The 15,914-nt window shown below is 43.4% G+C and overlaps 1 protein-coding gene across 3 annotated transcripts; it reads left to right on the top strand.

Annotated features, from left to right (window-relative positions):
- The first annotated feature begins 1,468 nt into the window (after nucleotides 1-1,468).
- LOC108672755 (UNC93-like protein MFSD11) lies at nucleotides 1,469-15,228 on the top strand. Of its 3 annotated transcripts, none has more exons than XM_018160481.2 (9): nucleotides 1,469-1,586; nucleotides 2,808-2,972; nucleotides 7,489-7,658; nucleotides 9,312-9,488; nucleotides 12,885-13,144; nucleotides 13,353-13,475; nucleotides 13,796-13,973; nucleotides 14,110-14,306; nucleotides 15,009-15,228. In XM_018160481.2, exons 2-9 carry the CDS (start codon nucleotides 2,889-2,891, stop codon nucleotides 15,146-15,148), a joined length of 1,329 nt encoding a protein of 442 aa, XP_018015970.1. In that variant the 5' UTR covers nucleotides 1,469-1,586; nucleotides 2,808-2,888; the 3' UTR covers nucleotides 15,149-15,228. The 3 variants fall into 3 exon arrangements, with proteins under 3 accessions (XP_018015970.1, XP_018015968.1, XP_018015969.1); XM_018160479.2 differs by having other exon boundaries at nucleotides 2,791-2,972; XM_018160480.2 differs by lacking the exons at nucleotides 1,469-1,586; nucleotides 2,808-2,972 and adding an exon at nucleotides 6,854-7,069.
- The last annotated feature ends 686 nt before the right edge of the window (nucleotides 15,229-15,914 follow it).

Raw genomic sequence — 15,914 nt, 5'->3', positions numbered from 1 at the left:
GGATGAAGGTAAAAGTTTCCCTAGTACGTGAACAGGTTGCTGCTGGAAATTAAGCGAGACTGTTTGAATGTCACCCGAGCACATTATCAATGTGTAGAGTGCTGCTTCTGACTAAAACTTGGACCCAAGAATCATTTGCCTAAGACTATATATGCATACTGAATCGCTTAGTTAAATATAGTCATATATTCAGTTAAACTTAATGCTAAAGTTTGCCACTGGAACAGTGGCCGGTCGCACCATAAGCTACGAGACAAATGCGGTAATTTCAGGTGGCCGCCATAAAACGGCTTTTCTCGTCATGAACGGTCACGTTCTACTACACATCCTTCTAGACGTACTCGTATCGTTTTAGACAGTACCACTTACCTCGTCAGTCCCCTCCGGTCGGGTTTCCCTACAAAAAGAGGAGCGCTGGCCTAGCCCTTTTTCTTCCGACATCACAATCATCATCACCAGTCGTTCTTTCACCTATGGCAGTCACCTTCCTGGGGTGTTTTTCATTGTTTCTCTGAGCCCAAGCTCTTAAAACTCACTATTGACTTTAATTTCATTCCAGCTGTTTGTTAACTCTTACAAAATTTGCATTTGCTCTACAACAGAATAATGCCCACCTTGTTGGCCTTACACCGTTACACGTATATTCGCACTCTGAAAACCCTCTCTCACGAACATCACTTACGGTAATTGGAGAATCTATATTATATTCATCACCTTAACACCTTACATCTAATAATAATGGGCTGTCAAGCCTGTCATATTTATATGCTTATACCCGTTTTACCCTGTCATCTCACCAACCACTTAATCAATACGGCATACGCAGACTTTGTCCCAGGAAATTCACACGTCAAATCCGAAGCTTTTGTAGGCTCAGGGAAAATGATTGGAAGATTAAATTGTATCCGTAACTGTATCCGTAACGTATCCGTAATTGTATTCCCGACAAATTCTAGTGCGTGAAACGAGGGCAAGTTTTGAAACCCTCGGCGACTGCCGGTAACCCGAGAACAATCGCTGCTTTGACTGCGCTCAGGCCTCGCCTTCCTATACCCTCCCCACCCTCTTGGCCCCTACACCTCCCCCTCTCCACCCGCCCCCTCTCCACCCGCCTACGCGTCGATATTCAAATGACACGAGTTTAGATCTATGAACAAGGCACGAAATGGAAAAGAATCGGCGACAGGCCACATCAGGCCTACACTTCAGAGCCGACATCACTATGTTATGTTATGTAACTCTTTTACATGCACTCATCAGAATACCCATCGCTCCAAATTTTGAACTCTTTTGTTGCACTTTTTTTTTTTGACTATTCCTTGTGAGCGTATTGTAAAAAAGTCTTTTATACCCACCCTGTTTCAATGGGCCACTGCTAGCGTCTTGCAAAATAATGTTGAGTTCACGTTTCATTGTCCGACAAGACGGATCGGACTCAACATTACACCGAAATGTTGTTGCAGCAATTGCTCGAAGGCGAGGTGCGGTAACCGCTGGTGCTGGTGGTGCCATCAGCAAGCTGTTGGTTGATAAAAAAAAATAGCATTGTAAAGATCAAAGCGACATGATGTCGCAGTCCAGTGAAGGTGATGACTTTATGTTGCTTTATCTGCTGCATATATTCACGAATCACGATTCATTAATAGACGTCAATTCATCAAATGTTCAGCCTGTAAATCTGCCTGTTCAGGGCATAGTCCGCATAGACGCATTATCATTATGCAATATGCATACTGCATAGTCATGATAGTGGCAAAGCAGAGGCCAGAGATGGAAAATTTTGGATCACGAATTACTATGAAAATTCTTTCTGAGTTCAGACAAATCTGGTAGGCTAGTCAAAAAATAGATACCTGGACTGCTGGAGGGCGGGATTTGTCTGAACTCTGAAAAAATTTTCATAGTAATTTGTTAGGTATCCAAAATTTTACTGTTGTGTCCTATTTATGTATATTATTTACTTATTTCCACAAAAATTTCAATATTTAATGCTTCTAACTTGAAAATGAATGTTTGTTGCATTTGAAACCGTGAAACGTTGTTAATAAACAAAAACTACTTCCTGAAACTTGCCTTTTAATCTACTGTCATCTGAAGAAAAGTTCCACTCCCTGTCCCTGATAATATAAATCAACAAATTCTCTTGTCATCAATCACATTCACATGTGTATAAACAAGTATATTCTGCCATCTAATACTAATTTACATGAAAAAACATTTCTAGAGTATAAAATTGCATCACTTTAACAGAATTAATATTTTCTATTGACAATAAAATTGGCTAACCTGCTAAAAAGTTACCCATGATTCATTTCTTGTAAATCTTTTATGCTGGTTCAGCAGCTTTTCTATGTCTTCTGAAGCTACATTGTATAAGATTAATGCCTTGAATTTTGCATTTCCATCCTCTATGAATCATTTCATTTCTGTACACTTCAATGATATTTTTCCCAAAGATTAATGTTAGCATGCTGGTACAAAAGAGTTGGAAAGTCAAGTAAATATCATTATTACTATGTACTGAGCTAGAAAATGTTGCATCAAACAGTTTTATTGATGTAATTTTTTCTGATTTTTTTTTATTCCTTATTAGTAATATAACTATTAGTATTTACCCTAAGTTATCAGATTTCAATATATAAATAATAAATATCTTAATTTTTAAATCCTTAGGAGCTTTATCATTGCTTACTTGATGCATGTCCTTCTAAATATAATATATATATGTATAGAATATATATATACATATAATAAATTATTAGTAATGTTCTCATCCTTTGAACTTTACAGAAGAACCTTTTATTCAGAGAGTTCCTGAGAACTCTGGAGTTTGCTGTGAAAGACACCCGGTGTGTGAGTGTCAGTCGTCTCAGGAGGACAGAAGCAACATGCAGTGCTGCAGGTGGTTGCCTTTCTTTGGCCTGGCCTTCTTCCTTATCTTCACAGCATTCAACACTTGTTCTCTTATTTTGGTGAGTATACCTTATTATATTAGTCAATAGTGCCAGTAGATATTTATACCTATATCTTAATTTATTTTTTTATTGTTTATTATCAATTAATTAATTTCTTTCTCTTTGCTTTCTTGTTGTTTGTTATAGTTAAATGTATATTCTAATGCATGAGAACATATTCAAGTACCAACTTGTTTTATCTTTTCTTTTATTTATCTGATCTGGAAAATCTACACAATAATTAATAAAAGTAATCTATAACTAGCACAAAATATTTCATTAGATAGGATGAATATTATTGCTTGCTAGATGAAACTGGAACTTTTGTCCTTATTGTACTTATTGAGAGGGCCTTTTTTATAAAAGAGGGTATTATCATTATAAGTTGGTATCATGGATTGTATTGATGAAAATTGTTCTTTTCTGTGTTGTGAGGTTTACATTGTTTCCTTATCTGCAACACTTTGGCATGGTGGTAAGAACAATGTTGGAGGTTGTATGGGATAGCCTTTTGATGTATTGATGCAGTTGTGATTCTCCTGTTATAAGGATTTGATGAAAATAAAATATACTGCTGGCGTTGGAGGCATAATCAATCATTCTATGTATGGGGTTGTAGTGGTCATATTCTTCTAGGGCTATAGGCTCTACACATTATATTCTCTAGACCTATATAGGGGGTGTTATGACTGAATATTGCAGTGATGTGGAGGTGGTACAGTACAGCTAACTTACATTGTAATGAACGTGCAACTGTTGGGTGTAAGCAGCATGTACCATAGCGGGCTGTAGTTCTGGGGGTTATAAGGTATAAATAATGTATTCAACTGGGAATGTAGAGGAACACGACCTTTTTATTGTGGTGTAGGGGTTGTCTGACAGTGATTGTATGCTGTAATGGTGTAGGGGTTATCTGGTACAGTCACCGTATGCTGATGTGGTGTAGAGATTTGCTGGTACAGTCACTGTACGCTGTAATGGTGTAGGGGTTATCTGGTACAGTCACTGTACGCTGTAATGGTGTAGGGGTTTGCTGGTACAGTCACCGTATACTGTATTGGTGTAGGGGTTATCTGGTACAGTCACTGAATGCTGTATTGGTGTAGGGGTTGTCTGGTACAGTCACCATATGCTGTAATGGTGTATATGAGTTATCTGGTACAGTCACTGTATGCTGTATAGAGGTGTATGGGTTTGCTGGTACAGTCACCATTTGTTCAGCGTTGAGGTTGTACAGTACAACCTTGGTATTCACGTGCGAGTGCCACACCGAGCGAGATAAGCTATCGGCTCCAGATGTCATCGCCAGGCGGGCCTCTCCCATGAACGGGGACAAGGGTAACTTAGAATTTCTGTGGCCTATCCTTCTTTGTTTAGTGTATGTCGTTAGTCTGCTTAGCAGCCGTCGGCCGGACGAAGGCTTCATAACGTGGGAATTGTGGTGCTTCATTGCTGTGAAAACCCATTAATATGGAATCTATGAGAGGTGTTATGGTGGTTGTTATCCGCATCATTATATGAAGCAATAAATATCTATCAAACACCAGGAAAACGTCTAACGAATCTTGCAATCGTAATTTAGTATACAACAAAGTATTTAACATAGTACTGTAATGTGGTAACATTTCCTGCTATAATACTAGTACCACTACGTATATATGGTATACTATAACTATATATAGTATATAAAATTGAAAGCAATGCCCCTCATGTCGATGCTGTGTTCATTTATATATGCTTTTATATTTTTATATGAAATTCTTATTGAGCCTATTTTTATTCTTATTTCTTAATTTTCGATAGCCTGTAATACCCATACGATCAAGTCTATGCATCTGGTATTTTTTAAAGCCTTTTTGCTTCGACTCTTTCTAAAACAGATTGAATTTTTATCCGTAAACCGCCACAATTTAAGTTATTACCGCGCGCAAGTAAATTTATCATCTATGGATATTAACAGTAAATATAATGCGCTGGGACGGATACGCAGGCAGCAAGTACGCGGGGTTACGTATCGCCACTGTACGCTTATTACCGTAAATGTAAACCGTGTGTGCGCGTACACTGTTAGAAAAATTACCGTTAACGGTATTACCGGCGTTTCAGTGGCCGGTCGGCACGTGAAAAGAAACACCGTGTTACCGTTTTTATTCTAATTTAACACTAGAAATCCGTAAAACATCTGATAAAAACGACGAAATAGTTTATTTTCACGGGGCGACCGGCCACTAGAACGCCAGTGGGACCGTTTTTTCACCGTTTTTTCTAACAGTGTATGTGCGTATCAGGTTCCCATTGTTAACATATCATGAGGCGTTAACTAACCATCGCTGTTGTCCACGCTGATAAGTTCGCTCGTCGGTCCAGGGTGCTTGATAGATGTGATATGGCCTAGCTGTGTGGTGAACACGGTGATGTGGTGTACGACGTGCCGGAGTTCGTTGAAGTTTTAACACGGTGATGTGGTGTACGACGTCCCGGAGTTCGTTGAACTTTTAACACGGTGATGTGGTGAACACGGTGATGTGGTGTACGATGTCCCGAAGTTCGTTGAACTTTTAACACGGTGATGTGGTGAACACGGTGATGTGGTGAACGACGTCCCGGAGCTCGTTGAACTTTTAACACGGTGATGTGGTGAACATGGTGATGTGGTGTACGACGTCCCGGAGTTCGTTGAACTTTTAACACGGTGATGTGGTGAACACGGTGATGTGGTGAACACGGTGATGTGGTGTACGACGTCCCGGAGTTCGTTGAACTTTTAACCCTCTTGCCCTTGAGCCAAGTTCATTCTCGTCTATATTATTGCTCATCAATCAATTAAAACCGGTCATAGGGAAGCCATTCTTAAAACGCAGTACCCTGCAATGTCATTCCAGCCATAAATGTATACTAATCTCTATGCGGAATTAAAGCTGTGTAAAAACATGCCAGGATTATTGACATTGAAGGCGCTACGAATCTTCGAATGGAATTATCGTGTGTAAATTCAACGTTCAAATTTGAATTTCACAAATTGTTTCGCAAAGAGTTTTTCTGTAGAGATTCTCCTCCTGGTTCAGGACATATATGAACAAATTCCCACTGCTGGTGGTACAAAGATAAGATATTTTATGTGTCACTTGTATTTTCCGTCATAAATTCATGCCTGGTCTTCGTTAGACGATGACTGGTACAACCGATTTAGGGCGGTTAATGAATAGCGAAAAATTGGCCGTCGCTCAAATGGGCCTCTCATGTGCTTGTGATTTTTAAAAGTTCTTCTTTTCCACTCAAAATTTTCCATATTTTTATGATTTTGTAACGTATTTTAAAAATAAATCAACAAACTATTTATATTACACGTTGAATATTTGTGTCATGTTATAATTGTGTTCAAATGGGTAGGTCGTCTCGTCAGAATTGTTGTCAGAAAAGCTCGTCTTGTACAATATTGGCAGCTCGGATCATAGGTAATTTACAGCCTGCACGATATCCTGGCTTCGTGTGCTGTGAGAAACGAAAAGAAATTGAATTGTCAGTTTGATCTGACGTTTAAACCTTTGACGCATATATTATCACTTTAACCTCCGCACAGTCTTCGGTCCTGAAATGACGCTATTGCTGGGAACTGATATATATGTACAGACTACGAGTTAGTTATTGATCCTTATCAGTTTTAGAAATAATGTTCTAGGACTTTCAGAAAGTCGCAACCTGAGCAGATACATGGCTTAGCTGAAAGCGAAAGTTCCAACGCTCTTAAGCGGCCACGTAAAATTATATATTCGCTTTAAGAACACTCTATAATATCAATTACTATGTGAGATCGGTCTATCTATCATGCTGTGAGATCTATTTCTGTGAGATTGGTCGTATTCTCAATGTATATCTGGTAACCGCAATAATCACATCGATTGTGTTGCTTTCACGCTCTGCAGATGATGCAAATAAGAGTGAATTAGCTCTACGGTTTATGCTTGTACACTTGAGATAAATAGAAGGTATTTTGAGGTAGCAAAGAACCCAGGACCGCAGCCATGGCGTTGGAGCGACGCACGCTGGGGGTGGTGGTGCTCGGCTTCGCCTTCATGCTGATCTTCACGTCCTTCCAGACGCAGGGAAACATGCAGGTCCAGCCGCTGCTCTTTGTTTCCAGGCCTCTCTGGCCATTGTTTCCGTCATCCAGGGTGTTTGGCCATTGTCAGTGCGGCGTGTTGTTTCCAGGCCCCTCTGGTCACTGTTTCCGTCATCCAGGGTGTTTGGTCATTGTCAGTGTGGCGTGTTGTTTCCAGGCCTCTCTGGCCATTGTTTCCGCCATCCAGGGTGTTTGGTCATTGTCAGTGTGGTGTGTTGTTTCCAGGCCTCCCTGGCCATTGCTTCCGTCATCCAGGGTGTTTGGTCATTGTCAGTTACTGCTGGCACTCGATGTCAACTGCTGGCACTCGATGTGTCAACTGCTGGCACTCGATGTGTCAACTGCTGGCACTCGATGTCAACTGCTGGCACCTGATGTTAACTGCTGGCACGTCACAATCGTCTACCATTTCAGCAAGTGGTGATCGACAGCATCCAGAAGGATGACCCGAGCTTCACAGGGTCAGGCTACGTGTCGCTGGCCGTGGTGTATGCTGTGTTCGCCACCACCAACTGGGTCGCCCCATCTTGCCTCACCATCCTGGGTCCTAAACTTACCATGGTGGCTGGGGCACTAACTTACACGTGTGTACTTATCTTATACGAGTGTACTCTCCGTATTTGTTTGTATGAATACTATGTAGGCGTGTGCCTAGTGCTTACACTCTAGATTTTCCAAATACCTTTCCTCATTTGCGTTATAGAGCATCATATTCTGTAGCTTACGAAGTATTCATCCCCTTATAAAAATTTGGGTATTCTTTTGCGTATCCCAGCGGGTAGTTGACTTGCCAGCCACATTTACATGGGGTAATTAACTGCTCTACTTTTGTATTGATTTTTGTATTGAGGCTCGAGTGGTCACGAATCATGTTCTCCGTAGCCAGGATATGTTCTCTCACTGACCTGCCGTAGGGCGAGTGTGGTGTTCAGACGCGTCTTGCATGAACAAGTTTCATTATGAATGAAACACAGGCTCCTGTAATTCACTAGCAGTAAAATAAATGATGTACTAGATCAGATGTATGCTGCTTTCAACCTTGGATTTGATTGCAATAAAACGTAATGGAGAATAAAAATAATGGTCTAAATAATGGATTAAATATTTCTTAAATAGAGAATAAAATTGAATTTACGGAACTCTCAAGTGGCTTCAAGAGTTAGTTTTACTTGACTATAATGAGTGAGGTCAGGATACAACTTCTAAACGTCCATACATGATTATTGCTCAAGTGGGATGTGATAACCTACATGCACCCTCGGGGACATAGATAAGGAAACTAATGGAGCACCAGCGCATATGAATTGTAGATTAATATCTGTTAGCCATGATTATAAGGAACTTGTTCCCGCGACTGTCCAACTAAACTCTGAACGCCTCCTGTCCCGTCAAATAATTATCAGGCCAGCCTTCAGTAGGCGTACTACTAACCACCTGACAACCACAAGCACCACTGCCACTTACTGTACAGTCTACCCACTTCGACACTCTTACTTTCATGCCTTTCCATGCACATATCTGCTCTGAATGTCAGAGCAGATATGTGCTGCATCAGTACAACGCGTAGTACGTATAGTGTATAGGTAGTTTGAATTCTGCAGTATTTGCCTGCTCAGACCTTCGAACATCAGCTTTGTCTTGCTTCTGGTCGTATAAAGTATAATTATTAATTTTGAACAGTTGCTTCTATTATAATTTAATAAAGGGAATCAATTTTAAATTCACGTTTGATCGGATGTAACAGATACTTCAAGAATAAATTGTTACTCAAGTGCTTTACGAATCATTAATCACATGAATATATTCATATGTTATTCTGATACATAACAATTATTCAACATTGTAACCATATGAGCATAAGTTTAATATTTTTTCACCGTTTTGTTCATGACTAGTTTGTTCATCGCGTCGTTCCTATGGTTCTTGGGTCTTGTGTTGGGACTTATCACCCCGACATAAATAAGTGACCATGCCACAGTTTTATTCATCATGACGCTCGGTTTGTTCATGGCTAGTTTGTTCATCCCACGGCTCTTGGGTCTTGTGTTGGGACTCATCGCCCCGACATAAATAAGTGACCATGCCAAAGTTTTATTCATCATGACGCTCGGTTTGTTCATGGCTAGTTTGTTCATCCCACGGCTCTTGGTTCTTGTGTTGGGACTTATCACCCCGACATAAATAAGTGACCATGCCAAAGTTTTATTTGTCATGACGCTCGGTTTGTTCATGGCTAGTTTGTTCATCGCGTCGTTCCTATGGCCGCACACGTGGCTGCTGTACCTGGTGTCGGTGGTCGTGGGTCTTGGCGCTGCCCTCATCTGGACCGGCCAGGGCAACTACCTCACCCTCATGTCCGACGACGTCACCATAACCAGGAACTCTGGCATATTTTGGTCTATGCTGCAGTGCAGGTGAGTGATGTGCTGCGGTGCAGGCGAGTGATGTGTTGCAGTACAGGCGAGTGATGTGTTGCAGTGCAGGCGAGTGATGTGTTGCAGTGCAGGCGAGTGATGTGTTGCAGTGCAGGCGAGTGATGTGTTGCAGTGCAGGCTTGTGATGAGTTATTATTACGGTATTATTATTTTACGAAGCATTTATCGTGGCGGCTGCCTCAACATCCGTTCGCTAAATAACAAGGTTGCTGAGTTTCTTCGCACTTGTCGCTCGCACTCACTAGACGTCGTTTTCCCGACCGAGACCTGACACGACGCTGACACGGTTTGCATTGCGCGTCTTCGTGCTAAAGGACTCCAGGTGCATAAAATTCGACATCCTGGCGATGCATGCAACCCGACATCCTGGCGCATCCTGCCCCGCATCCTGGCACATCCTGCCCCCAACCCGACACTCTGCCCCGCATGCAACCCCACATCCTGGCGACGAATTATGGTGGAGTTGCTACCGATGCCAGATGGGGCGTGCACCTTCCCGATCTTGATATCGGCGCCTGACCCACCACTTTTGAGCTAGTATGTGCTTGGGTCACCTGTGCCTTGTTTACGGACGTTGCATTCACCATCTACAGTCCTGGATCGGTTGCTGTGTCTCGCAATTTTTTCGTCGAATTGAGCGATGTCTTCAACAGCCTTGTGACTTTTTCCGATCATGTCCTTATCATCGTCGATTTTAATGTTCGACTGGTTCGCGTCGAAGACCTATCGTCTCGTCAGCTGAACGACCTTCTGGCCACATTTGGCATGGTTTGTCACGTGACCTTGCCGACGCACGACATGGGCGGACTTCTGGACGTTGTCAGCACGCGTGCTGACCTCTAAAGTCTGCCAGTGGACATCATCGAAATCGCAATATCCGACCATCGAGTACTTCAGTGGACGGTGCCATGTGTGCGCCCGGTGCCAGCGTACAAGACCGTTACCTGTCGTCCGTGGTGCGGTCTCGACAGTGATGTCTTACGCGAAAAGCTGCAGTCGTCCCGACTATGCCGACAGTCGGCCTGACTCATGGTTGACACTAACAGTCAACGACCTCGTGCAACTCTACAACATCGAGCTGACCTGTGCACTCGATGACCTCATTCCTGCGCGCACAGTTCGGGTACCTCAACGAGTCTCCGACCCATGCTTCGATGATGAATGTCGAGTCTCGAAGTGGCTCCAGCGGGTATGTGCGAGTCTCGAAGCGGCTCCAGCGGGCGGCTCCAGCGCGGGATTCGACTGCTCCAGCGGGATGTCTACCGGGCGAACAGACGCGGCAATCCTGCTGCTGCCGCTGTTGTGGCCTCCACCTGGTGAAATGCGCGGTGCGATTATGTCGCCCTTCGTTCTAAAAGAGAGTCATTTTGGCGCCAGAGAGTCGACGCGCAACGCAGCGATTCTCGAGCGCTGTGGCGTTCGCTGGATAAACTCATGGGAAGAGGTCATGCAGAGGATTAGGGTGACTTAAGCGTGGAGGAATTTCATGCGGTTTTTGAAGACAAAAATTTCTGCTGTGCGAGGAACGTCGGCTGATGCTCCGCTGGCAGCATTTGCCCCGTGCCCGTTCGACTGCGTGCTCAAAGAATTCACTCGCTCCACAGCTGACGATATCATCGCCGCAGTGCGCGCGTTGCCTAACAAACAGTGTGCCAGTGATCCCCTGCCGACGTCGTTACTTAATGGGAATGTTGTAATCCTAACACCTTTTCTGGTTGAACTTTCCAACCACTGCGTCACTGATGGTGTTGTTCCTATGAACTTTAAATCGGCTTACATTACGCCTCCTCCTTACATTACGCCTTACATTACGACCTTGACGCTTCCGATCCCAAATCAAATCGACCCATCTCCAAGCTGTCGATTTTGTCAAAACTCCTGGAACGCGTTGTGGCGCAACCGCTGAACAACCATCTTCAGCAGGCCGGTCTCATACCTCCGGTCTGCATACCGTCATCTCCACTCGACGGAAACCGCTAAGCTGAAGGTGCTTTTAGACATTCTGCACGCAGTAGGCAGTGGCAACATTGCGGCACTAGCTTTACTCGATCTGGCGGCCGCGTTTGACACGGTCGACCACACCACTTTATTGCGTCGACTTGACGTATCATTCGGCCTGCGCGGCACAGTGCTGCTGTGGTTCGAGTCCTATCTCAGCAATAGATACCAATGCGTTCGGCGCGGGAACTCTCATTCAACACCATCGTTAGTCACTTGCTGCGTGCCACAGGGATCAGTTCTCGGCCCGATCCTCTTCCTGATATATGCTGTCGACGTATTGCACATAATTGATTCACATAGTTTGAATCCGCATATGTTTGCAGACGACACCCAAATTTATGGCTACTGTGCACCGGCTGACGCCGCAGCGTTCCAGGATCGACTGTCTGCCTGCATGGACGCTGTTTCAGACTGGTTGCGCTCCAACCGGCTCCAGCGCAACGCATCAAAAACCGACTTTATTTGGTTAGCGACTGCTTGGCGCCAGCATCAGCTTCCGGCCAACCCTGTTCGCGTGGGCAACGAGTTCGTCATGCCTGCGTCCGCAGTTCGCAACCATGGACATTCTGCTGGACTCGGAACTTTCAATGAACATGCACATTGCCAAAGTCACCACCGCTTGCTCTGGCGCTCTGCGACGAATACGTAGCATCAGCCGCTGTCTTTCGAGGCCGGTCCTTGAAGCCCTTGTAATGGCTCTCGTTCTGACCAGATTGGACTATGGTAATGCTACATTTTATGGATTCCCGACCGAGGCACTTGATGAACGCTGCTGCTCGACTCGTGGAATAAGCAAAAATTTGACCAAGTGACCCCGATATTGCGCGATCTTCACAGGTTGCGCATTCAGCAGCGCACGCAGTTCAAGGTCACTGTTCTGACGTTCCGATGCTTTCACGGTCTGGCGCCTCCTTATCTCACGGAATGTCTGCAGCGCGTATTGGATCTGCCTTCTAGAAGACAACTGCGCTCGTCATCAACAGCGGGCCTCGTCGTCCCATCAACACGTCTATCTACCGTCGGCGACAAGGCGTTCCTGGTCGCCGCAGCCAGAACCTGAAACAGTCTGCCGGCTTCCGTAACTTCGGCTCCTTCGTTGCAGGTGTTTCGTCGACGCCTGAAGACGGAACTATTTCGTAGAACCCATGAATCTATTGCTTTGCCATTTTATCCGTTCCCATCCTTTCTTGTGTCTATTTATTTTTCGCTAGCTGTTGATCTTATGTGCGACCTGCTCTCGAAGGTCGTTTGAACCAGACGCCACGATAAACGCTTCGTAGAATAATAATAATAATAATAATAATGGGAACTTACCACTTGTGTATAAACCTTGTACTTCTGTGCATACTAACCCAACAAAAATGTATCGTGCAGCATGGTGTTCGGCAACATCTTCGTGTTCGTGAAGTTCCGAGGCCAGGAAGTTATAAGTGCAGACACCCGCTTCGTGGTCTTCATTTCCCTGACGGCCGTGTCTGTGGCAGGGACTCTCGTGCTGCTCCTACTGCCCAAACCGGGATCACAATCAGGCAGATCTGATGCCACGAGTTCCCCTGCTAAAGAGCTTATGAAAAGTTTTAAGCTTTTTGTTACCAAAGACATGCTTCTGTTGTCCGTCACGTTCTTTTACACGGGTTTGTCCTATTTTCTTTTATAAGAGCCAAACACTTTTTTTATTTTACATGCAATTTCTCAAAATATATGTAGCGATCTAGCCCTTTGTAAGATTGATAATGAATATTTATGCCCTATGATAATTGTAAACTCTCATATTCAAATACAACATCTTACAATATATACAAATACAACATTTTAGGTACTAATAGTAATGTTACTGTGCAGGCCTGGAGCTGAGTTTCTTCAGCGGGGTGTACAGCGCTTGCCTGAGTTTCACGCAACGTTTCCCTGACCCCAAGATGTTGGTCGGACTCTCCGGCATCTCAATTGGAGTTGGAGAGATCCTTGGTATGAGCTTATTTATTGACGCTTCTGGTCCATCCACACTGTCTTCCTGCCTTCATTATTGCTTGTTTTTTCTTTCCTTCTTTTCTAATTTGTAACTGGCTGATTTTAACCAATTCGATGTTGAACCGATAGCTTCCACTTCCAATTGTGGCACTTGTAGACACTTCCCCATAGCATTGATTGTACCCACCCCTTAACGGCTGACTGCCAAAACTCCATTAAAAAATCAAATCGACTCATTATCTTGAAGATTTTAACTGTTGTTTGTGCCACAAAAAGCCTGATTCTCTACGATGATACGATCTACTTCATTTCCTCAGCCGGCGCTACGTTCGGGATCTTCGGTAGCAAGACAATCAAGTTCGGGCGGGACCCAATTGTGTTGCTGGGTTTCCTGATCCACATGGTCTGCTTCTACCTCATCTTCCTGAACCTCCCCAAGGACTCCCCCCTAGGCGACACTTATGGACCTTCTAAATTTTCTGACGGCCAACCCATGTGAGACAACTTGCAAAACTCTAATTACGACGTATTGCAAATTTTCCATAGATTCACGAAAAATTTTCACCAGTATTTGACTGTATGTTAACGTATTAGAGTTAATTTCAATTGACCTCTACGTTGCTTGTGGCAGAGTTTGGATTGCGCTGCTATGCAGCTTCTTGCTGGGTTTCGGCGACGCATGTTTCAACACTCAGGTCTACTCGCTGCTGGGCTCCGTGTACTCTGACAACTCTGGCCCTGCCTTCGCCGTATTCAAGTTCGTGCAGAGTTTCAGTGCCGCCTGCTGCTTCTTCTATTCCACATCCATCAGCCTGCACTGGCATCTCGGTACTAAATGAGTTGTGGCATTGTAGTATTAATGGATACGTAGTTAATAGAGCATCGTATGTTTGTTTACAACACTTATATTGAAACGAGACTATTGACAAGCATATCGTACGGCTGTACTTCGAGGGTCGGCTTCAATTACTTGACGTACAAGTTTGATGTTTGCTTGAGTCTGCACTGTTCGATCAACCCATGGTCTTATAGAACTAATTCGGTCAATTCACTTCATTATCGTCTTAAATTTGGGAAAACAACGAAGACGTTTGAAGTTTAAATGGTTCAGTAAACTTCCGTGTGTTTAAAAACTGAACGGCCCCTTTCAATGAACGTGTTGTACACGAATCCGCAATGCGGTTTCGACCAAGTCTTCACTGCTACTGAAATGGCGCTTCTCGCTTAGTAGATACCCTCATTCTTTACCCCCAAGATTATCCCCACTCTTTACCCCCCAAGGTTATCACCTATCGTGGCGTGCCGTTCAAATTATCAATACTTACCTGCCGGACTCTGTATTTACTTGATTTTATTCCTCTAATATGAGTAGTTTTATAACTATTCACTACGTTCCTGTTAAACATGTATTATAGGGCATACCCGATAGTCAAAAGGCCTCTTATGAGATGGCAAGGCGGATGATCAAATAGGAATATTTGCCGCACTAATTTGTATTTTTTTGTTTGTTAAAAGTTCCTCACTTCGTAGGCATTCTGGTGGTGTTCTGCGTGGTGGGCACCCTGACCTTCTGCGTCGTGGAGTGGAACGCCTACCGCAAAGCTGTCGTCAAGTCCGCAGGTCCTGAGGGCCATGACGACGAAGGGGAGGTCGACCAGAGGCCGTCGTGATATTAATGTTATAATCTTTTTCACTTCTTATCATCTTATTGTCGTGTTAGTGATGTTTACTACGACTTGAGTGGTGTCGACGTGTTTTTTTATTGTTAACCCTCACAAAACATGGTTAATTAAACAGCGGAGTGTTCGAAGAACTCAAGATGTGAACGGTTGAAGAGTAGAAGAACCCTAATTATCCATTTATCCTATATACTCGTATCAAATATCTATCATAACCAGTTATTAAACCTACAAGTTTGTGTGAAGCGTGCAGGCACGAATTTCGGCCGTTTTTACATAAGCTATGGGAAGGCATAATACTAGAATTTCACGAGATATCAGGAAGCAAAAATAAGCCAAAGCAAATAAATTTGATAGGAGAAAATGAATCACAAATATCAATATCAATTCATAAGCAAACGACAGTCCTTGGAATGTGACTCCAAATGTGGACCGTCAAGAACATGTATTAGACATTGCCGTTACTGTTCAAGACTGGCAACTCTTCACTGCTCAATTTACTCCGCAACAAAGGTAGGTATAAGTGAACAGTGTTAGATCAGCTCGAAGTTTTCCTTTTATTTTCTGCGAAACTAAGAAGACTTTATTATGTCTTCATAGTATTTTGTCATTCAGCTGGGCCCAGGATTAGGAATAATTATTTTGTAGGATATTAATGCACAATTAAATTGATCAAAACTACGAAGATAATTCGATAATAATTATTCTTTGTGCGATTAAATCACTTCGGGTTTATTTTCTTTGAAGTTTACGCAGT

This window comes from Hyalella azteca, unplaced genomic scaffold, assembly GCF_000764305.2.
Source record: "Hyalella azteca isolate HAZT.00-mixed unplaced genomic scaffold, Hazt_2.0.2 contig7917, whole genome shotgun sequence".
NCBI classification, from domain to species: Eukaryota; Metazoa; Arthropoda; class Malacostraca; order Amphipoda; family Hyalellidae; genus Hyalella; species Hyalella azteca.
This window is presented reverse-complemented; position numbering and strand designations above follow the sequence as displayed.

What these genes read in the sequence shown, in the direction of transcription:
- LOC108672755 (XM_018160479.2), top strand. Translation starts at nt 1,565, where the DNA reads ATGATGTCGCAGTCCAGTGAAG. An exon ending in ACACTTGTTCTCTTATTTTG is followed by an intron (nt 2,973 to 7,488) that starts GTGAGTATACCT and finishes CTACCATTTCAG; the next exon opens with CAAGTGGTGATCGACAGCAT. An exon ending in CAGCCTGCACTGGCATCTCG is followed by an intron (nt 14,307 to 15,008) that starts GTACTAAATGAG and finishes CTCACTTCGTAG; the next exon opens with GCATTCTGGTGGTGTTCTGC.